Here is a 24,239-nt window from a genome sequence, read left to right as displayed (position 1 = left end):
CTAAAGAGTCTCTTCCCCCTTTTCCCTTCACTTTTCCACTGCAGCTGGGCCAGTGCCAGGGCAGGGAGAGCAGCACAGGCAGCAGCAGAGAGCAGCCCAGAGCCTGTGACAAATCACTGCAGAACCAGCACAGCCCCAGATGCCAGTCAGCTCTGCCATCCAGACAAAAGTAACAAGGGAGACAAGCACTGAGATATTTCCATTCCACTTTGAGTTTGCCCTGGGCACTGCAGATTTTTACAGACTCACAGAGATTGTTCTCTCCCTTATCAGCAACAGGACTCATCTTTTCAAGCTAGTCAGCCTGGTGTGCCTTTTCCAACAATAACACCACTAAAGCAATTAACATTTCCTCTTTTAGTTTTAGAGTCAAGGTAGAAGCACTCATCCTGAAGAGTGTGGCTGCCATCAGAAAGGGCTGTTGTGCTTTTCAAGGGGCAAAGAGGATCCTTAAATTAGCTGAATACACACAGGCACAGCAAAAGCTTTGTAAGTAAATCACACAGTGAGGTTTGGAAGGCTGCACATAAACAGGACCAGATTGAGGATCCTGGCAATGGACATCCTAAAAACAGGTGCAGGGGGCCAGCAGCAAGCCATGGATTTTCCACCCAGGAGCTAAAAAGGAAATTGTAAAGTCCAGGCAGTACAAATTAACCATTTATTTTTGAGCTGCTGAATTTGTTGCAGTCCCTGAAGCTTTTTTGCCTGTAACAAAACAGAGCCAGGTATGGAGAAGGTGAAGAAGCACCATGCTACAACACCCCAGCTGAATTGCAGGGTGCTGACACATTTGGCAGAGCAGCCCCAGGAGAGGTGAGTGTCAGCACACCCAGGACAGCAGCCGTGCCATGGTCCTGTCAGGAGTCACTGCTGTGCCTCTGGCTTGCCCCTTTTCAGCAGGATGAAAAAATGATGCCACATGCCAGGCAAAGCCAGTCATGTGGATGGCTAAAAGTGTCTAACACATGGGGATCACGTGGAGTGAGATGCAAAGGAGCAGCCACACTGGGGAGAATCAAGAACAGAGCCAGCCCCACCCTCCATGTGCAGGGCTGGCAGTGCCCCAGCCCAGCAGACACACAGGAACAGGAGGAACTCTCCATCTCTGCAGGACATGCTAAGGCAGGTGGGATCATATGAGGAACAGATAAAGAGCCCTTGGCATGAGCCTGGAGGGGGGCTGGGTGAGAGGGTGACTTTGAGCAATGTGAAAACCTGTCTGCCAGAAGTTGGACTGAGATCCACCCACTCATTCCACACAGCTCCCCAAACAGACACACTTCCTTTTCTTAGAAGCACAGATGCTTATATATATTTAAATCACTGCTCTAGTCAGGGGTTGTACTAGCTTTAAATTTTTTAAACTGGGGGGAGGGGAAAGGCACTGAAGATTCCAGTATGTAATTTTTTCTCTTATTAGATTATACCCTTGTTTAAGAACTAACTGTTCTTTTACTTGGTGTCCTTTTGGCAACCATCTCTACCTAGCAAGACGTGGGTGTGTGCACTCCCCCAAGTTCGCCTGTACTTGCATAGCAAGTTCAGATGAAATACAGCACAGAAATTGTACTCCTGCAGTCCAGGAGCAAGAGTATTTAGAGCAATTAATCACTAAAATGAAGAAAAGGCAATGACTGGCACTGTAGAGGAAAAGAAAAAAAATGTTAACTTAGAGCAGTACTGAAACGTGCTCCAAATACACAATGCAGGGAGGAGGCAGCACGTCTGCCTGAGCATTGCACTGATGGCAGCTGAGCATCACAGGCACTTTGGGCTGGTGCTGCTCACCATCAAAATTCTTCTCTGGGGCAATGCAGCCACAGAGTGGATTTGGCTGGTTCTTTTCTCCCCAAGGTAATCCAGCTCTCTCCAGTCACACAAGGAACAGTGACAATATTTAGTGCTCCCTGAGCGTGGTTTAACCTAGAGAACAGCTCCAGCAAGGTTTGCATGGCCCTGCCCCAGGCTGAAGACAGAAGCATCAGCACGTCTGCCACATATTGCAGCAGCAGCCTCCCTCCTCAGAGGTCTGCTTGGAAACAGCCAGAGCTGGAAGGTGGCCACAAATTCAGCTGAAGTCATTAAGAAAGCTTGATGTTGGAAAATTAGGATTGCAGATTATTGATCGATGGTTTTAATGACATAGGTCTAGCATTTCTACATTATCTAATCCTACTGAGGTATAACTGTTCCCACAGCCAAATACCTCTACAGGTCAGAACAGCACAAAGAGTTTTATGACTCTCATCAGAGTTTTAACCCCAAAGTGTTGGTAATCATTAAAAAAAAAAAAACAACTGTGCTACTAATGAGGCTGATGATAAAACCCGTGCAGAGAGCACAAAACCTGTACCTTCAGGCCAAAGGGTGATGGGATGCTTCAATCCTGCCTGTATAGGAACTTTGTGAGCTGTGTAAACCTCTGATGTTGTATGAGACCATAATACAGACAGCTGTGCAGTGCAAATAGAACTTATGGTAGTGCTGTCTCTGGAGGCTTAAAAAATAAAATACATAGCTTCAGACTCTTTCAGAAAGGACAAGGCATCCTGCATCCAGATCCCTACAATCATACAAGGCATAAAGAAAACCCTCAGCCAAGTCCAATTAGCTCCAGCATCCAGGGAAGGCCAATCAAGTTGTGACTGTTCTAAACTGCACTTGCATATGCTGGGATGTTCTATACCTGCAGGCTGCTCGCTTCAGCAGGGGTATCCTGGAAAACACTTTAAAGCAAACCAAGGCAAAAGCACAAAATAAGAACTTTGCCCTTTCCTCTCTACTAACTTATCCTTTTCCCACATCTTCAAGTTTCTCATGGCCACACAACCCTGTCCCATCTTTCCCAGTTCTCTTTTCTCATCACCCACTTCCCCATCTGCAATGCCATTTGTGCCAGCTGTGACTACAATTTTTTGGCTTCTTCAAAACACGTCTCCAGGCATTTTTCCTCACAGCATCTTGGATGCAAAACATGTCCCTGAACTAACCCTCAAGCCCAGTATCTTTCTTGGGATAAATTCTATATCTGATCAGTGATGGTGGCAACTAAGAGCAATTGGCAGAATATAACTGTTATTATTTTCCTCTTCATTCATCCATTGTTACACTCATTTGTTACCTGTCTCAAAGCGACAGAAATTTCTCTAAAGCATAGACTTATTCCTGTGTTTAACAGGTATTTATCAAGTGAAAATCAATGTGAGTTGGTACCTCATGAGTCAGCAAGCAGAAAGAGCAGCTTAAATGTCTAAGCACGAGAGATGGTAGCTTTTATTAATAGTCCACATTGTGACTTACTTCCTCAGGTGTAATGGGAGAAAAATCTTCCAAGAGGTGTTTGTGTGACAGATAGTTAAATAAGTGGATTACCAAAGGATTTGGACTTACCAGGCACCTGAACTTATTTTATAAACTATCCTGAAAGGCATACTTTTCTCATATTCTTCAATGACTTCACACTCCAACCAACCTGTTTTCTAAACCTGTATTTGGCAGGTATGAGTTTCCTTGGCTTGGAAAGCAGCCTCCTAAGTGCAAAAGCTACTTTTGAAAATGGAGCTTGAGTTCTGTGGTCTTCTAGACACTTTTTTGAAATTACTCTGAATTTCGTGCTGGTATGGAGCCCAGTGCAGCAGGGCTTGAATCCAAGAACAGGACCAATCATCATGACTGGCTCTCAGTTTCAGTGAGTAGCAAATCAGAAGAAAACTGACATCAAATCCAATTGCACATATAGCTGTGCTATTGTCACTGCCAAGGGGGGAGGCACATGATTCAGCACAGAGCTCACCTTCTTCCCAGGTGGGTCTTACAGCCTGTGCTGAATGAGAGCCACAGCAGCAGCAGCCCACCCCAGAGGGCTCAGTCTAGCAGAGGAATGGCTGCAGTAGGTTTTGGAGTGCAGATGCACTCTGGCACCTGGAAGGCTTCAGAAGAGAGCACACAGACACAAAGGACAAGCTTGCATGTAAGTGGTCACCTCCACTGAGTTCCCCACGTCAGTGGCCCCCAATCTTTCTGAAGGAACCATCAGAACACCAGATTTGGTGTCACTGTCTCACCTCTCCCATCCCATGCTAAACTCCAGTCCACTGCAGCACTGTTTCCCTGCCCTTTCCTAAAACTACTGTGCTGAAGGGGTCTCACAGCTCGAGCTCAGCTGAGAAAGAGGTGACACTACACACACAGCAGGGTGACAGATTCTGCCCTGACACACCCTGCCACTGCTCTTGTCATGGTCATGGCCACCAGCCAAATTGCAACAGCCTCTGACTCCAGTTCCTGCTGCTCTGGGACCAAATGAGAACCAGCAGCCAAAACTGCACCAGCTCCATGTCCTGAGTGCTGTCAGCTCTCTGCCAGGCTCTTGTGCCCAGCACAGCCCCCAGACACCTGGAGGCCTGAGCCCTGTGACTGTGCTCAGCTCCAGCCTTCCCAAAGACATGCCAAGTCCCTTGTACACTAGCCATGACTACCTCCTCATCCCCAAACCTAGGAAACATTCTCAACAAATTTTCCCAAATGAATGTCTTGCAATCTTAATGAAGTGGCATCTTCTAGCAAAAATACTTCATCCCCAGACCTTCACCCAGCTGTGAAAATCAGCTTCACTGATTTCAAAATGCATGTACTGTTGTCCAGCTGGATATATAGAGCAGGTTGATCTTGGCACATGATTTTTCCCCTTGCTAGGACACATATTTCAGATTGGTAAGTGGACTCAGTCATCAGTCCATTCTCCCTGGTCCCTGCTTTGTTTTTTCCAGTTATTTTAATCCTCTGCTTCATTATAACAAAGGAAGAGAGTGGAAATTTTCCACTGCCCCAGTGTCTGGTCCTGAGCTTGAAGTCTTCACAGTGACATGAAGATTGGAGGATGCTTTGCAGCTGAGCAGAGATCTCTGTTCAAGCAAAGGCTGGTCCTTCATTAGATCAGCCCACGGGTGAAATGAAAGTGTGGTGACATTAGTGAACACCCTACTAGAAGCAAAGAAAAGGCTGCAGACCCACAGATGAGTCACAAAATCTGTCTGTTCCAGTGCTCTAATTACATTGCTCATCCAAGAAAAGCCTCTTTTGGAGCCATTAGGTCAGAATCTGTTCTCCCCTAGCTGTAAATCCCTCATAACTCAGTGAAGTCAATCAATTTGTATTGGTGTAAGCAAAATCAAGCACAGTGCACTTGCACAGCCTTTGATCTTTCTGACTCTCTGAGAACACAAGCTTATAGACTGCCATTAAAGAGACAAGGAACCCAGGCCCCTGGGTCTCGTGCATGCTGCAGGCACTCTGAGCAGAGAGATCAACATCAAGCACTGCAGGGAGGTGGAATAGAAGGCAGAGGAGAGACAACAACCTTCTGTGTCCCCTTCAGGATGGATGAAAGGCTCCCAGAGGGCCTGCAGACACTTATTAAAGGGTTGGAGCACATCACATTAAAAAAAAATAAATTAGCTATCCATCTATCTATCTGTCTATCTATCAATCAATCAATCAATCAGTCTATATTTCAAGTAATATTACCTTTCAAAAGAAAGAGCAAACTCAGGGAGGCACATCTCCTGTGGCTCTCCAGCACACTCGGTGAGCATGAACAGCTTTGCTGATACATGGCACTAAAACTCCAGAAGACCAAAGACCACCAAAACAAAACATTTCTCTTTCAGGAAATCACCTGAATGTAGGATTCCAAGTAATGGTCCATTTTGTCCTAATAGTTGTTTCCAGCTTCTTCCTCTTCTTCAGAGCCTCTACCAATGTCCTGTGCAGGAAATCTTGCCAGCCTCTCCTTGGCAAAGAGCTCTGCACTGTGAATGGAAGCAGAAGTCACCATCCAAAAGACACAGGATGTTCCCTCAGTATTAAGTGTATTAGACAGGCAACCAAAGAATGACACTGGGTCACAGGAGCATTTCCTCCTGCTAAACCTCACACAACTGAGATTTGCACTTCTGGTAAGGAAGAGAATCAACCACGTGCTTAGTCTGCAGCTCACTCTTGCTTCCTGGATAAATTTGAGCACCAAGTTCTCAGGGGAACAGGAGAGGGAATGCTGACAGCAGCAAAGAGCAGCTTGGCTTGAAGGAATTCAGCAGGGAAGCCCACAAGAATAGCTTGAATACTGCTGATTGTGTTGGAAGACATGAAGAGTAAGGGAAGGCCATGAGGCAAAGGCTGGAAAGCATTAGGATATTTTTCTCTCAGATTCCCTCCAAGCAGAAGAGAAGCTAAGGAAGACAAAGATTTTAGAATGCAGAAAGCTGAAAGGCTGTCCCCTCCTCTTGGACATCCTGTACCTAACATTATTTCTCACCAATTTCTCTAGTTAGTGGAGATGACTTTAAAAAAAGGAGTTTTCAAGGAGATTTTTCTATTAATGTTGTAACAATGATTAATATGTATTAGTTTTGTATATATATTTATATTTCTTTGACTCAGTTAATGCTCTTTTGGGGGGTTCAAGGGGAAAATCTTTCTGTTATTTAGTATAAATCTCTTCCAGGCCTTCTATCCCAGGCCTTGCATTCAATACACCATCTCCAAGTTCTGAAATTAGGTCCCCTGGGTTCTACATTTTCCACAGCACTGAAATGTGCACAGTATGATGTAGACAAAGACAGAGATATCTGTAATGGCTAATATGAAACTGTATTGATTTTGTTGGTTATATGATGTTTGTTTACTTTTTAAGCCCTGTTTGAGAACATTTTCTATTCCTTTCAGGCTACTGACATATTTTCCATTTGCTACAGGAGCTAATATCGATGCTACACCATGTGTGTGTAAATTTGTTGGGTGAGTAGGAGGAGATGCTTCCTTCAAAATACAGGCTCTCCAGACCACATTCTGCACACATTTATCTCAGTTTAAAGTCAACAAATACACCAAAACAACCAAGTTTTGCAGGAATTGCAGAGATAAACCGTGATCAGAATCTGTTCCAGTCTGTCAGGATCCACCATTTTTGTCTGTTGGGAAAGCTGTGGGTGTTTTCTCCCACTGCCTGTTGGAAGGGGTGGGAACACAATACCACATGGGAATAAAAAAGCAGCTTTACGGTGAACTGAGATATGAACAGGAATTAACAGGGTGGTGGGAAGGGGATGAATCAGCCAGTCCCAGGGAAGACAAAGGAAATTTTTCAGACACTACCCTGGATCTCACCCACTCAGACACAGCATCTTTTCTTGGGCCCTGTGATACATCACTTCTTCCCCTCATAAAAACCTAGTATTGCAGGATCAAAAAACCCCATGAAAATAGCCCTGCTAGGAACAAATCAACTGATCCTACACCCAGCCAGTGCTGCACAGTCAGTCCATGAGTGCCAAGTCAGCCCAAGGTGTCCAGAATTGCTTCTGCATAAATGAAGTTCATACCAATGCTGAAGTCTAGAAAATGTGGAACCCAACAAAAGTTTGGACATCTGCACTTCCAGAATTAGAGAAGCATTCATTTCAAGCTGTAGAACCTAGAAGAAATACTTGGTGATGATCTCTGATGTTATTTCAACAGCAGTTATCTATGTCACTCTTATGGTAAAAGATCCACACTTGAAGGCCATGAAGGGGGAAACAGATTTTGAAATATAAAAATGGAGACTACACAGTGGCTTAGAGGGTTCTTCTGGGAAAAAAAAAAAAGTGCATTTGGGCTTAGATCTGTATGGTAAATTATCTGTTCTCCCCCTGGTGCAGGCAAGTAATTCCTCTCACTTTAATGGACAATTTTATGGCTGCTAATAACATTTGTAGCTTAGATAATGACAAGGATAATCAAATCTCATGCTTGAGGGCATAAACTGATTGCTGCGGGGGTTAGCAACAAAATCACCATTGCCATATATTGCACAGGTATATTATGGGATAGATTTCCTTCCTCCAAAGTAGAAAGGCATTGGTGTCTGCCAAGATAACAGATTGGATGGTTGTCTGTGCCATGGAAATTGCTGGTTTGTATGCATGGGATTTAGAGAAAGAGGAGGAACCTCTTTGTTTCAGCATTACAGAATATGCAACCCAAAATGCCAAGTGAGCAGGGGCTGCAAGATGAATATTGATGCCTGTCCCAGCAGAACAGCTCTCTTAAAGCCAAATTCAGCCTTGACCATCACAAAGTCCACTGCCAGACAGCAAATATTGCTGTACATTCAGCACAGCATTTAGAAATGTCCATTGAGTGCATAATCTCAGAAGCTGAGAGTTGGGAAAATCCTCAATAGCAATTTGACCTGTTGCAGGATGCTGAGATCCTCAGTCCATCACTTAGGGGTTACTCTTCTCAGCTCCTGTAGAGCAGCTCAGCCACCCAGTCCTAGGAGCACAGGGCTGGAGGGGCCTCAAAAGGTAACTGAGCCCATTCAGCACTGAGGCAGCCTGAAGCATACCAAACCCATGTGTTTTGGACAATTCTTTAACCACTTCAGACAAATATTCCACTGCTGGCACTCTGGGGGTTCCTTACAGATCATGTTACAGCTGCTCTCACAGCTGATGATCAACCTACAACTGGGTGTGTTGCAGAAAAAAATTATCAATGTCTTCTTTACAACAACCTTTCCCATGTTTGAAGCTGCTATTATTCACATATTTCATATAGGCTAAACCATCTCTGTCCATTTCATACTGAATACAGGTTAATTTTTCTTTAAGCATTTTGATTTTTCTCATTCTTCCTCTAAACACTATGTGCCCAAAACTGCACTCAGTTTCCAGGCTGAAGCCTTACCACTTTATCAGCATGATGTTGTGGTACTTGCATCTAGTCAGTTTATATCATTTTTTTATATGTGTCTTTGATATTTTCTTCTTCAGTGTAATTCTGTGCACTTGACTTTATTGAATTTTGTCATATTGATTCCAGACCATTTCTCCAATCTAACAAAATCGTTTTGTATTCTGCTCCTGCCCTGGCAGTGTAAGCCACCCCTCACAATTAATGTGTGTACTCTCTGTTCTACCAGACAAGTCATTAATGGGAAGCTTGAACAGCACCAGCCACAGGACAGACCCCTGCATGGCTGCATATGTTATGCCCATCCAGTCTGACAGAAAACCAGTGATAATTATTTCTGCATTTTTTTATCCTGCATACTTTTTTTATTATTTTATAATACATTATTTCATAGCATTGTACAATTATCTGGAGGCAGATTTAGCAGATCTGTGGGTTTCTGCCCCACTTACACCTGCACAGTGCATGTGTTTTTCACACATGTGATAAACCCAGTCACTGTCCAATCTCTGGTCCACAGCACGTGCCCATCCAGACTTTGCACCCACCTTGCAGTTCAACCCAGTCAAGGATTTTCTACTGCAATTATGAGAATTCAATGCTCTTATCATGCCACATATGTTATAAATGTCTCAACCAACTGATTCTTCCTCCATCAGCTATCTGCTGGAATAAAAACCACCCAGAGAAATCCAGCATGAGTTACTCAAGAAAAATCTGGGGTTGTTCCAACTTGTCCCTTGTTATCCCTTAGGTACTTTCATGCTGATTAACAGCTTGGCCAAATATCTTTCTGAAGATCAAATTTAGGTTGACTGAGCATTAACTGCCTGTTCTCTCCTGTCCCTTTTTTAAAGATAGGCAGCATGTTTGTTTTTCCCTGCAACAGCCACTGGTAGGGCTGTTCAAACAGCAGCCATAAAAAGCTGGTGACACTGCTAACACGGAGCAGTTGCTGCTTAGACAAGAGGTTTGATTCTTATCCCAGTATTCAGCTGGAGACAGAATTGTAGGGTGCACTGATAATCCCTCAGGGAAGCATAAACCTTCAGAAAAAAAAAAAAAAAGGACAAGATAAACTTACATAGATCCCAAGCAAGCTCCAAGGCAAACTTCAAACAGCCTGTGTGAAGGGAACCATCAAAAATACAGGGCGAGGAGGCCAGTCCATACCTTGCTGCAGGGCAGGACAGAATGCTTGGGTCATTCCTGGCAGATGCTTGCCCATCCTGTTCTGCAAGGCCTAGCAAAAAGAGCCCACACTCCACCCCTGCCAATACATTTCCATGTTTCACAAATGCCACTGCTAGAAAGGTGTTTTTTCTCTGTGGCCACTCACTCTAATGCTTCCTCACTGTTTTAACACTTCTTATTCACTGTGACACACTCAGGGTCTTCAGGAATAGACCTGGACTTTTGACCAGATTTGAAATGCTCCACAGGCTGGATTCTTGTCAAAGAGACCACAGAAACAGTTTTTAAGTCCTCATCACCCAACCTGCAGTCAGGTTATCCAAATCAGGACCATGCACACCCAAGAGCCAGGAGCTTTCACCATGACAGGCATTGCTGGATACCCAGAGCCAGGATTGCACCCTGTGCCTCTTCCTCTTCAATACCACCAGCCTTTACTGTGATCCATCCTGGGGAAAGAAACACCTTCTGGAACCTTTAAAATAAATGTGTTATCCCAAAATGCCAGCAGCATACCTACATCTTTAGGACACTGATTTCAAACATCAGACAGCAACAGCAATGAAGCAAGTCTGAGACTTTATTAAAAATTGCCTCTGGTGCCAGTCCAGCAGGTCCAACCAGACCTGAATGCAACCCATACTGTGTAAACTATCACAAGTACAGGAGTGGTACAAGATCTTCTGAATGAAGATATAAAAGGGAGTGGAGATATGGGGAGAAACCAAAACTAAGCCACTCTGCATTATACCTAGTGCCTTTCACTCATTAAAATAAACCTCTTGGATGTGCAGTACATTCAGTAACTGACTTGTAGCACTGCTAACTTGCCTATGTTAGCCATCTCTAGGTATCAGCTTATGCTCTTTCCTCTGACTGCCAGAGTGCACTCATTAAGGCAAACACATTGCTACTAAAGTACTAATTGTTTTGAAAAGTGCCCTTTAAATAACAGGCCTTTTACTACTAGGCAGGATGTGTTTTAAGAGCTTAAGCCTTTGTTGCCAGAAGACTGGACAGTAATTTATTTGTTTGTCAGAGAAAAATACCAGAAATGAACAAAAAAGCTGATAGGGCATCAGTACAGACTGAACAGCAACCATCTGCTTCCTTTTCTTGGGATCTTCATTCCCACATGGAACAGCAAGAGGGGAGAAACTCAAAAGTAGAGAGGTTGGGAAGGTCACTGAATTCTCAATACATCAGCTGAAAGGTCAGCTGAAGAGTTCAGGTCAATCATGGGATTTCCAGGTGCTTCCAATCCACAGATCCAGTGTTGCTGTTTTAACTTCTGTTGCCTAGAACCAGCCCTATGTCTATTTCTAACACACCTAATAATACTGAAAAAAAAAAAAAAACAAACCCCTAAACCAGAAGGAAGGTAAGGGGAAAGGACCCACGGAAACCAAAAAACAAAGATATATTTGGTGTCCAGAAGCAAACAAGCAGTAGATCAGGAACTTTTATAGAGGACATGTCAAAGTGATGGTGGGTAGAAAATTTTAAATGTTGGAAGAGACTTTCACTCCCCAGATGTTGGTCTCTAGACTACCACATCCCAAAATATAGGTTTTTTTCCTCTTTGGCAGTCTGGGGCAATCCAGATGTGATGATCCTGAATAATGCTGAAAGAGCATTCTTCAACTGTTTCTAGTCCTCAGCAGAAAATACAATATGCTTTATCCTGTAAGGAACTCTTCTAAAATTCAGGGTTTACTCTGGAAGCCCAAGAAGTCCCCCAAAGGCCACAAAAAACATGAGCAAGCATTGAGACTTCAAGTCACTTCAACAAGTATAAGGTGTTTTTCTGATGCAAAATTGTAATGGAGAGTTCAATCACCTTTATTTCATGAACTGTTTTAAAATATTCTTGATGCAGTATCTTACAAGACACAGCCTGCATGCAGAGCCTTACAGTCAGGGCTCCACATCCTTGCTGAAGTTCATTTTATTGCAGTACAATATTTTATATATTTATCCAGAGCAAAATTAAATTAAACACCAAACTGCAGATTTTTAGAAATTATTACTGCTGCAAACACTGTTTGCACTAAGTGAAGTCAGCCTTGTTTCACTATAACATTTCAAAATGCTAACAACTAACAGCAACTGTTCATTAGTTCAAGCAATGGAGATACATACCTTGGAAACAGGAATATTTGACAGCTTTTCCTACTGTGTCTGGTCCTGAGAAATTCTATATGGGTGAAATGCAGCAGAGTGACAAATCAAAACTCGAGTGGTTTAGATTTGTTATAATTTTTAATTTCTGACACAGTTCCCATAGCCTGTGTTAGTTTAAACATAGGAGGAGGACATCTTCTCCAGAGGACATCAGAAGAAAAGAGGGTGCAAGAAATAAAATATTTTATCTTCACCCAAAACATCCCTGTAATGAGTTAATGGTAGCACACATCTGAAATTGCTGACACTGTCAATTGTCTTAGGAGTGGATCACTTATTTCTATCTTCCCTTCAATGTCAAGAATATCCCTAAATTGGGAGTCTATGAGCATTTCCTCAGAGCTAATCTCCTGCACTACAGAATTAGAGAGAGCTGCAGCAGGTTTCATTCATCAATCTGTGCCCTCAAGCTCCCTGTGAAATTTTTATGCCTGAGAAGGAAAGTCCTCTGATGGGAAAGTAAGGAGACAATCAGCTTCCCATCAGATGCATTTTAACCCCACTACTTGCCTGCTTTTCTCTGAAGCTCTTTTTTCCTTCTGGTGCAGGGAATTGAAAGGACAAGGTAGTCTGCTCCTTCCTAATCATCCTAATAAGTAACAAATACATGAGCCCTTAATAGAGAGATTTCTTTCACTGGCATGCCCTAATCACCTCCATAATGAAAGCAGTTAAAGAGGATATTGAACCCTTTAACCAGCTGGTAACTGCCTAAGCCTCTTGTGGCAATTGGCCAGGTACTAAAAAAAAAAAAAAAAAAGTCATTGAACTCCTTAAAAAGAAAAAAAAAAACTGCTAAGAAACTTCAGGGATTCTTCCCCTGAAATAGAAAATAAGTAAGTGCAGCTTACACTTATTAAAAAAAAAAAAAAAAAAAAAAGAATCTCAGTAGATCAGAAAATGATAGATCAGAAGAAGTTGTTAACTGTCTGGGAGTCATAAAAGTAAGGAAAATACACAAACAACAAGAACTACACACGACCAAAAAAAAATAGAATAAAACCATCAACATTCTTCCTCAAGATTTCTCTTTGCTCAAGTTTGAGGTATGCAGCAGGCCTGTAGTTTAGCCTTTTGCTTTCAATTAAAAAGATACAAATCAGTATAAATATCAAAGTCAACTTCATTATTAAAAATAAATAAATCTGAAAAGTGCATTTAAAGATATTTTCCATTAGTTGGTTTGCTACAGAATACAGCTCCTTGCATAGGAGAATTCTTGTCAAATAATAGCCTGATCCAAAACAACTGTGACTCAAAATATTTTCTCTCTTACTTAGATTAAACTTTGGATCAGGTCTTTATTTCTGGGTTTGGAGGTTTTCGGTTTTTTTGCAAAGAATCCTTTTACAGAGGAGGTGTCCATAGACACTCTCACTTTAATCAAAGGAAGTGCAGCAGCTACAACATCAGCAATATCAATTTTAGTTGTAGTTAATAGTCACAAACACTTGGGGGGTATAGGTAACAGGGTAATCCACCTAAAATCAGTAGATTCCATGGACTATAATCCTGAGAAAATAACAAATTATAACTAATTTGCATTGCAGCAATGTCCATGGGTGAAATTTCTGGAGGAGTCCACAGCTTCATTCAGAACTATGCAGAAAGAGAAGAACAGGTCTGCTACACACAGCAAACATCTGTTGCAAGTCCACAGTAACCTCTCAGCTCGACATACAGACATCAAGGACTCATTAGTTCTGCATCACCAGTAAGTGTCCTTGCTAGCATCTGTTAGAGGGGAAGGGGATATTTCATGTGGCCTCTAATTATATCCAGCCAAGGATCTTCAGTAAAATCCACAGCAAGTGGATACCTGATAGCCTAAAGGGCCTTTGAAAGAAGACACATAGTAATAACACAGATAATTACCTAGAATAGTATATGAACCTTGAGGAAATAAAGCTCCAGGTTCTGCTATTACTGCATGGCAGAAGACCTAGGCTGCAGGAGTTTGCCAGTATCACCTTGAACTCCTTATGGATCTCTGCCTTTGGTTCATCTCCACTGTTCAATCTGGCTGTAAACTCATGTCATGTGGTCCAAAACAAAAAAGAAGTGAGCAGTTTGGCAATTAGAAATAGCTCCCAACCTGAATCTTCAGAAAGCCATTTTCTCTTCTTGTCTCTAAATTGAGGATAATTTTTACACAGAGGAGTTGTGAAGATGAATCACCTAATGTCAGTACAGCATTCTGAATATAAAGTGCTGTGCAACCCCAGCTCAAAACCATGAGAAAGGATTTCAGCATTTATGGGGGAATATGCTCTGACACTGAAGGAACTGAGCTCCTCAGCTCAGATGGCATTCAAGGAAACATGACAGCATTTTCAGCTGTCCTTCATGGCAGACCAGCAACTTCTGTCACAAAACTCATGGTGTCCAACACAAAAGCTCTCCATTAATCAGTTTTCCTTTGGTCAAGCCTCATGAAGCTGTCCCAAGAAAAAGCAAAAAGGTTTTATTATTTTTATTTGAAGCAGGCATAAGCCCATGGCCAACAGCTAAATTTCTTTCCTTATTCTTAGTCAAAACCACACTCCCAGTTCTGCCCTGTGAACTTCTGCTTGCCATCCTTGTATCAGCAGGATCATCTTCTCCTAAGCTAACTTCTTTCCCAACACTCACCAACACCTCTAGCTTCTAACCTTAACTGTGGATAAACACAGATATTTCTATTCTGACACTTGCAAGGGTACACATATGGGTTTACTGGCTAGAAAAATAATCAGTAAGCAAAGACCATCAAGTGGAGAAAACAGAATTTCAAATATTTTTTGTTGTTTTTTTTTTTCACAAGAAAAACAAGTTAACCCAAGAACTACTAGGTCTCAAGAAGCAGGGAAAAAAAAGGAAGATTGAGAAAATCATAGAACATACGGCTGATAAAGACTTCAAGAGGTCAGCCAGTCCATCTTCCTTCCCAAAGGCAAAAGCAGCAGCAGCAGCTTATTCATTCCAGGGAAACTTTTGTCTTATCTCTTTCTAAAGCAGTCTCCTTGAGCAGTCTCTACCTGCACACAACTGCTGATGGCAGGGAAGAGTTTTCCTCATTGTTAATCTAAATCTCACTTGCTTCAGGTAAAGAAATAAGTTATGAAGAGTTAGAAGGAAGTGAAAGAGCACCAAACCCTAAAAAACTACAAGACACTAATTTCTCCAGTGTTGTTACAGTAGGGAAATCTGCAGACACCTTCAAGTAGCTCAGTGACCAGAAATTTCTCAGTATTTCCCCAAAACTGTTTTCCAACTCTTACTATTCCACTTGCAATGCCAATAAACCATACTGTGGGAAGTTGCAGCTAAGCATCATTCTGGGCTGTAATTTTTACTTGTTTATCAGTGATTTTTAAAAAGTTTTTGCTAAAGTGCCTCTGGCAAGAGTCTGAGGTATCATTGCAAAACCATTTTTTTAAGAACTCAAGAACTTTTTCCACAAATGGAATCAAAGTAGCTTCAAAGTGTCCTCTGTTGGCAGAACACTATTCTGGTTTTTTTTTTGTTGTCGTTTTGTTTTTTTTTTCATTTTCATGAGACAAAGAATAGAGTGTGAAATAATCTTGCAGACTTTTCTAGTTTTGCTGGGGAGAAAAATCCTACACACAGTTCATCTTCACAGGCTCACTGTAGCAGACCTTCTCCTTGCTTGGGAGATATTATCAGCAGATATTCAGGTCTTCATCATCCAGTATTCTCCACTAAAGCTTCAGATGGCATGAATGAAGAGATTTGTTACTTCGGTGTATCTTCAAGCATTTGTCTCACCTGAAAATCTTGCTCTCTGCTTTCACCTGAATTTATTAATAATTGATTGGCTTAATCTACTCTGTGCTTGTTTGGTTTTTTAACAAGATATGACCTTCATGGTCCTGGCAAGTCATGAATGCTGCAGTTAATTGACCAAAACATTTGTGTCTTTGTTCTTAACCTCTTCCCTTATATGTCTTGTTTCCTTCCTTTCTTTTCTTTCTTTCAATTGCAGGTTGTCCATCTGCCACGATTCCCTACTGTGCTGGTTATGTTAACACCTACTCAAACCTTTTCAATGGACAGGCTCTGAATATTACCATGCATCAAAAGCCAAGATCAGACTCAAAACACCAGAGGCCAGTCTTAAAGGAGGAGCAACAGACAAAATGATTCGCTTGTGAGAACACTTCAATCTTTTTCTAACCTAAATCAAAGACATCACTGTTCTCCCAAGTTGGTGTTTTTACACCTATTTTACAGAAGGGTAAAATAATGCAGAGAAAGAACACAGAAACTCAACCACTATCCCAAAATGGATTTAAGCATGTGTTTGCTTAGTTCATTAATGCAGGTTCAAACTCCCTGTCAGGACACCATCTGCCAGAAGTATGAAATGTCCTCATCTGGATGCAGACAGTACCTGAGTGTTTGGCTACTCAGTGGCCAACCAGCTGTCAATAGGTGGATGTTGCATTCACCATTACAGGTATTGCACGACATTCTTTTAACAAGTATTTTATCTGAATAGTTCACTCACTGCCTATAGTAGGTTCAAAACTGTAAACGAAGGCTAAAAGCTAGAAAGAGAGACTCATAATTCACAGCACAAACAGCCTGAATTTGCTTCCCTTACAGTCACTTCTCAGGAAAAAATATATAAATAACAATTTTCAATCTGTTTGTTGTTTCAGTTCATTTTAGGGTGACACAAACAGCTTTCAGTTCTTTACATTCTGCATAAGCCTCCAGAAATATTCAGTGTTTACTAGAGTTTGGTGGTGTTAAATCAAGTATGACTATCACCCTTTAAGGCCTAAATTATAAAGTGATATCCATACCAATAACACATTTTGACAGTGTTGACACCTGCTTACACAGAAGCAGTTTAATGACTCTTCTAGACCTGTAGAAAAGGGCATTAAAACTTGCTAGGAATCCTAGAAATAACCCTTTATTTTTGGAAGGTGGTGTTTTCATTCATAGTATCAAGCCTTTAGATGAACTATGTGGCATATTCTACAGTGTATCTCGTAAAAGACAAATAGCTGGATGATTCATTAAACCACTCTTTTTCATGATTTTGACTGTGTAAGTGGAAATGGATAGGAATTCATACTAGCTTACTTTGAAACAAGAACAATCCTGAAATGAACACAGCACCTGGTGAGAGGCAAGAAAAGCTTACTAGCTCTTTTTGATCTAAAAACTTTTACAGGAATCAAACATAACCAAATATTTGTGGAAGCAGGTGGGGGTGGGGGGAAAGAAGGGGAGAGGAAAAGAATTTTCTGCTAATTGATTTTAAGAGCAGACTCATCTAATGTTGTAGCACCTGTTGTTATCAACCTTTCCACTGTTGTTTCAGTAAAAAAAAAAAAAAAAAAAAAAAAAAAAATTGCATCTGGGGAGTAGAAAAGCATGTTTTGCCCCAGCTTAAAAAAAACCAAAACCTGTTTCCGTATACTTGATAAGCCCTCACTTTTTTTGCTTAGTACTCAGCTCAACAAGTTAGCAAGTTAGCAACAACCCCCAACCACACTCCAATAAAAGCCAAATACCATAGGTTAGAGGAAATGAGAGACTTGACCAAATCTCAGTGGTTTGCCTCACACAGGAGAGTTTCAGGTTTTCATGGTCCCTTCCAAGCAGGTCTTTAATGATGCATTTCCACGGGAAGCAACAAGCTGCAGAGCTTGCCAGAGGAGGGGATTTCGGAGCTGCAGCAACGGATCGGAGGCGAGCGCCATAGCCCGAGGGCTCTGCCGGAGCTGTCCCTTCAGCACCACGGACTGGGGACACTGCCGGAGCTGTCCCTTCAGCACCACGGGCTGGGGACACTGCCGGGACTGTCCCTTCAGCACCACGGGCTGGGGACACTGCCGGAGCTGTCCCTTTAGCACCACGGGCTGGGGACACTGCCGGGACTGTCCCTTCAGCACCACGGGCTGGGGACACTGCCGGGACTGTCCCTTCAGCACCACGGGCTGGGGACACTGCCGGAGCTGGTCCTTCAGCACCATAGACTAGGGACACTGCCGGGACTGTCCCTTCAGCACCACGGGCTGGGGACACTGCCGGAGCTCTCCCTTTAACACCACGGGCTGGGGACACTGCCGGGACTGTCCCTTCAGCACCACGGGCTGGGACACTGCCGGAGCTGTCCCTTTAGCACCACGGGCTGGGGACACTGCCGGGACTGTCCCTTCAGCACCACGGGCTGGGGACACTGCCGGAGCTGGTCCTTCAGCACCATAGACTAGGGACACTGCCGGGACTGTCCCTTCAGCACCATGGACTGGGGACACTGCTGGAGCTGGTCCTTCAGCACCACGGGCTGGGGGCACTGCCGGAGCTGGTCCTTCAGTACCTTAAAGGGGGGACACTGCCAGAGCTGTCCCTTCGGTACCTTAAACTGGGGACACTGCCAGAGCTGTCTCTTCAGCACCATGGAGTGGGGACACTGTCAGAGGTGTCCCTTCAACGCTGTGCTCTGGGGGCATTAGCAGAGCTGTTGTCCCTTCAACACTAGAGCTCCCAGAGCTGTCCCTTCTGCCCCACATCTCAGGGGCAATGGGGCACCTGTTCCATGGTCTGGGACACTGTTGTACCTGTCCCCTGGCACTGCAAGAGAAGCACTGGCCTCTTCCTGGCTACTGATGGGCCATGGCCAACCATAAACGCCTTTGATTAAATTAAAACCACGGTAGTTGAAATCAGCACAGCAAAGAGGTAATCGCACCAGACATGCTGCTAGCATGGCAATATCACAGAGTACAATTAAGTTAGACATAAATTAGTCTGCAACCATATGCATATTGCTCAACTTTGTGGTCTGCTGATTCCTATGTTTTGTCTTAAGGGAAGTTTTGTGGAGATAGAGGTACCCTTCTAGATTAGGTAAGGTCTTTATTAATTTTATTTTAATGCTCAGCCTGTGATGTTATTTAAGACACACTTTTGCAGGAGTACCTACTGAGTACAGCAGGTTCACCAACACACATCCCACAGTCTGTGCTTCTGGAAGTCTGTCTAGAAGGTTTTCGAGGGAGAAAGATTTATATGAAAGCATACACACAGATTTGAAAAAAATAACCAGCACAAAAGATTAATATGAACATTTTAGATCACTTCCCTGTACAAGAAACATAGATAAGAACTCTTATTTTTCTAAGAACTTACACAAAGAAAATAGGGGGTTTTTTTCCCATTCACGAGGCAAATTAGTTTAGGATAATGACGAAATTTTTAAAAATCTTCCATGCTTACTTTTACAGAATAGCAGTAGATCAGATAACATCATGAAGCCACTTTAGTACTGAAGAGATGGTACAAAAAATAGAAGTGCATTTGGCAAGATGCAGAGAGCGACTATTAATAAACTTTTGAAAGACGAATCAGATATCCTCCCAGAGCTCAGCTTCCGAACTGAACAATTGTTACAGAATGTCTGTAACTTTCTGCACCATTCTTTATTATTAGTCTTCCTCCCAGTGGTTCCCTGTTGCTATATACTTTTTAAAATTTAAACAATTCGTACATCCCAAAGCGCCTCTGACTACAGAAATGCATTCTATCCTCTACATGCTGAGGCACTCCAAGCTTCCTAAACAAATCCCAGTCCTTTGAAGGAGAAAATGCTACGACTTCCCATGCAAGTTGTACTTGGTTATGGGTAAAACACCATCAAAACAGCAAAGTACTGTGCAAACAGCCCTTTCTATCTGTCACCACAAAGCTTAGGAACGCAGCAAGTCTTGCAGGCAGCTCCTAGGCAGGAGTACAAGGCAGCATGAGTACACAGGCGTGTGTGTGGAAGGCTCGTTGTAACACAGAGGAGCACGACAGAGCAGTGTACACTTAGCACAAACAAGTGGCAAGAGACAGGCTGAGGAAGAGACTCAGTGGTCAAAGGAGGAAAGAGAGTTCTGACATCGTAACGAACAGCGGGAGATACAAATCATCAGCCAAAGTTGCATTCTACTTTATATTCTATATCTTGTTAATATATGCATTTTTATTAATATATTAATAACGGAAAGGTAGAAAAATTAACCCTTAAAAATCTTGTCTTTATAAGGGCAAATAGGCTTTATAATGTCAGATGGTCTTTCAAAGGAAATTTTTTACTACCCCAGGTAGAATATAGTCAAATGAAAACATAAGCAGACACTTTTCAAAGAGCAGTACACAGCATGTTCTGCTGAAAACTCAATATCTTCAGATGGCAGTGTGAAAATTTCTTGTAACGATCCCTACATGTCAAGAAGACCAAGTCCTTCTGTATTAATAGAAGAGTTATTTTCACGTCCTGTTATGTATAACGCACTATCAAACAGCCACCGACTTAGAGGGGTCTTTTCAGACCTCCACAGATGTTAGAAGTTGTGGGAGAAAAACATTATCAACTGCCTTAGTAATCCCACCTTAAAGAACACAAAATTGGGATGAGCAAACCTGCTCATCCAGCCAAATCCAGAGTTGTAGCGCAGTCCTGTGTGCGCTCTGCAGCCTGATATCACCGTGATATTTATTTTTATGGCAGAGAAGCAAACTTTGTGACAAATGCTTGGCTTTAGCTGTGGGAAGCAGGCAAGTACAAAATGACAGCCTGTGGCTGTGTCCACTGACTGTCCCTTGACTGTCCTGGGAAGTGGCACATCTGGGAAGCTGGGCAGCAGGGATGTGACAGCGGGCATCATTTTGCCTGTCAGACCATGTGCCCACAAAGGGGAAATGCAGACAGATGTGACCTGTTGTCACATCAGACGCTCCAGTTGCAATAAAAATTCCAGGAACACATTGTCAGTGCTCAGGGTTTGACCACAACTGTGAGAACCACCACCACTGCCATTGCAACACCAAAACAAAGTTTGCAAAAGCAGGTGTCTCCATGCCTGGCTAAATTAAGGGCTTTCCCAGCTGATCCAGTTCCCATGCCTTCAACATTTTCATTCTCCTCCAGATGCTTTTTCCCTAAGTTTTCCCCGTGTCTCTTCAGGTGGAAGAAGGAGTGTGACAACAGGGCCTTCAACCTGAGGGGAATCCCAGGAGTGCCACTCTGCCTCTTCCCTCTTTCCCCCTCTTCCTCTCCATCCAAGCCACAGCACCATGGTAGTCCACTGGCCAGTGCCAATGACCTTAGCCAGACCAGCCCCACTCTTCTCCAGCCCCACACAAGAGACGGAGGGTCCATCCCCAGGAGAAGAGGTGCGGGACACCATCAAGTCCAACAAGTGCCCAAGAAGAGCATTAAATTATGTAACAGGGAGGGAAGAAAAAAGACTCATCCAGCACAGACACCTTTGCATGCCACAGCCTCCCTGTCCCTCTCCCTTTTTTCCAGCCCTGGAAGTTTTTGCCCCAGCCCCGGCTCTGGCCCCAGAGGGCCTCCCCGAGGCGAGTCACTCACCGATGGTCGTGATGACCGTGATGGCAAAGTAGAAGGAGCCGGCAAATTTCCACTGGACTCCGGCGCGGTGCGGCTCGGACTGCATGATCACCAACTCCAGCTGCCGATAGTCCTCGCTGGTGATGTTGTACTTTCCTTTGAGCCGGATCTCCTCGGCTTTGAGTTTCTCCTCCTCCCGCATCTCGTTGTCGGACTCCAGGGCATCAAAGACGGCAGCCCCGACCAGCAGGTATGTGAACGTGCAGATGATGAGGGACAGGGTCCGCACGTTCTGCCTCTTCATGGCCGCCAGCAAGGGGCGAGTGAGGGGACCATGTCCCCCCCTGGCCGCCCGGGGTTCCGACAGGCCGCAGCAGCTACAGCAGGGGAGCAGCTGCCGGGGGGGCCGGCGGCGCCCGCCGCCGCTGCCGCTGCTCCGGGGCAGCTTGTGCTGCGGCGGCGGCCGCTCCCCGCCCGCCTGCTCGGGCTCCTGGGAAGAAGAGAGGCACAGGAGGCTGCTGGAGCGCCGGGACCAGGTGCCCTGAAGCCGGGAAACTCTGCGCAGGACCTGCCCAAACCAAGCCGTCCCAGTGCGCAGGGCCATCCAGGGCGACCCCCGCTCCTCCCCAGCACCGAGGCCAGGGGCAGGGGGTCCCCGCCGAGGGGCCGGCGGCCCCGGCACGGAGTCCTGCGGCGGGAGGGTCCCCCCGCGAAGTTGGCGCGGCGGCGCGGGGAAGGGTCGCCCGCAGCCCGGGCGGGGCGCGGCGGGGAGGCGGAGGCCGCCGCCGTCCCAAGTTTCTTCAGGCGGAGCGGCGGGGCCGGGGGGAGCCGGGCGGCGGCAGCGCGCCCATCCGCGGAGGAGGAGCGGGGCGAGGGGCGGAGGGCTCCCGGGCTCCGGCCGTCGACGACCCGACCCGCCCCGACCCCGGCTGCCTGCGGGAGCGCCGGCCGGGCGGGTCGGGACGGGCTGGGCGCTCTATTCCTTCCGCCGCGGTGCGCGGAGTGCGGCGGGGAGCCGGGCAGCTGCTGCCTCTGCCTCTGCTGCTGCTGCTGCTGCTGCTGCAGGTGGCCGCGGCGTGGGCAGCGGCGCGGCGTCCGGCGCGGCGAGGGCGGCGGCGGCGGTGTCAGGCGGCGGGCGCGGGGCCGGGGGCAGCATCCCCGGGCGCGCCGGGCCGCGCCGCCGCTCGGGCGGGAGGCGGGGGCGCCGGGCCGGCGGCGTGGCCCTGGCGGCGGGGAGCCGGCGCCCAGCGAGCGGGAGGAGCGGCGCGGAGCCGCCCCGGCCGGCGGGCGGGGAGCGGCGGCCGCGGGGCGAGCACCTGCCCGGGGCAGCGGCGGGGCGGGACGGCGGCGGGCGCCGGCTCCGGCCGCGGGAGGAGCGGAGAATCGCCGGCGGCTTCCGCGGGGAGAGCGTGAGGGCAGCCCGGCCCCAGGCGGACACAAAGACGGAGGCAAGAAAATAAATAAAAAAAAAAAAAAAAAAAAAAAAAAAAAAAAAAAAACCAAGAGGAAAAAAAGGAAAGAAAGAAAGAAAAAAATAAAAGAGGCAAAAAGGAGGGGAAAATGAAAGGGTACTTTCACGGCTGCTGCCCCGGCGGTCGGGGCGGGGGCTGCTTTATTTAGGATGGTTTTAGAACAAAGCCGTTAAGAAAAAGAGCAACCGTCCTCCTCCTCCTTCTCCCGGGCTCTTGACATCATCTCGGGGAGAAGCGAGCCCGCGCCCCGCAGCCATCGCCTGCGCGTGTGTGAGAGAGCGTGTGTGTGCGGGCGTGTGTGTGTGTGAGTGTGAGTGTGCCCGTGCCCGTGCCCGCTCCGGCGCGGGAGGCGGGATGCGGGAGGCGGGATGCAGAACCCGCCCCGGCCCGCCGCGGGGAGCGCCTTAACCCTCTCGGCGCCGCCCCGGCAGGGAGCGGCCGCGGAGCTCCCCCGGTGCGGCTGCGGCTCCCGCTCCTCTCCCCGGGCTCGGCCACGCCCCGGCCGCCGAGCGGGGCCGGGCGGCGGCGGGGCGGGTTTGTGCCTTCCCGCAGGGACAGCCCGGAGCCCTTCCCGCCTCGAGCGAGCCGCGCGTACTGCCCGGGACGGGTTTGTGCCGCCTCCGCCGCCCCGGGGACAGCGGCTCCGCGCACTGCAGCTCCGCCGCCCCTCCGCAGACCGGCACGTACAGCCCCGCACGCCGCCGACACTCAGAGGCAGAGCCCTGCACTCCCCGAGCTTCACACACCATCGCCCTACCCGCCGCCGAACGCGCACACACAGCTCTACACACCCCGAGCATCACACCCGGCAGTCACACACACCACAGCCACTCACCGCACCTGCACAGCTTGTGCTGACACTCCACACACACACAGATCCACACACCATAGTTCCACTCAGGTACCCCATACACACACTAACCTCGACACACCACAGCACACGTACCACAGCCCCATGCATCAAAACTCCCTCGGGTACCCAGCCGAAAGTGCCACAGCATCACACACTCCAAAACCTGCCCACTCCACGGCCCTCCACACAGCACAGCCCCTTCCCCAGCTCCAGCACACCCCCAAAGCACACACATGCACTCAGACCATGTCATGGGGGTGGAACTGGATGATCTTTAACATTCCTTCCAACTGAAACCATTATGTGATTCTATGCTCATTACATACAACCTACATACCCGCAGTAAAATATTCCCAGTGATCCAGAGAAGCCAGCCTGGCTCCACAGGGTCCGTCCCCCTGCCCATGGCTCCTGAGCCACCACCCTGTGGAGGCTG

General features: G+C 46.0%; 1 protein-coding gene across 1 annotated transcript in view; it reads right to left on the bottom strand.

The window, feature by feature from the left end:
- Positions 1-22,297, bottom strand: part of KCNK9 (potassium two pore domain channel subfamily K member 9) — an 88,876-nt gene extending 66,579 nt beyond the window's left edge. Inside the window, exon 1 of the mRNA XM_079301133.1 lies at positions 21,500-22,297. Within this exon, the coding sequence (XP_079157259.1) occupies positions 21,500-22,082 (583 nt within the window). The 5' untranslated portion in view covers positions 22,083-22,297. The remainder of the gene's footprint in view (positions 1-21,499) is intronic.
- Between the last annotated feature and the right edge of the window lie 1,942 nt (positions 22,298-24,239).

Source organism: Erithacus rubecula (assembly GCF_903797595.1).
Source record: "Erithacus rubecula genome assembly, chromosome: 3".
In the NCBI taxonomy this organism is placed as follows: domain Eukaryota; kingdom Metazoa; phylum Chordata; class Aves; order Passeriformes; family Muscicapidae; genus Erithacus; species Erithacus rubecula.
The sequence above is the reverse complement of the archived record's forward strand: the minus strand, read 5'-3'. Positions and strand labels throughout refer to the sequence as shown.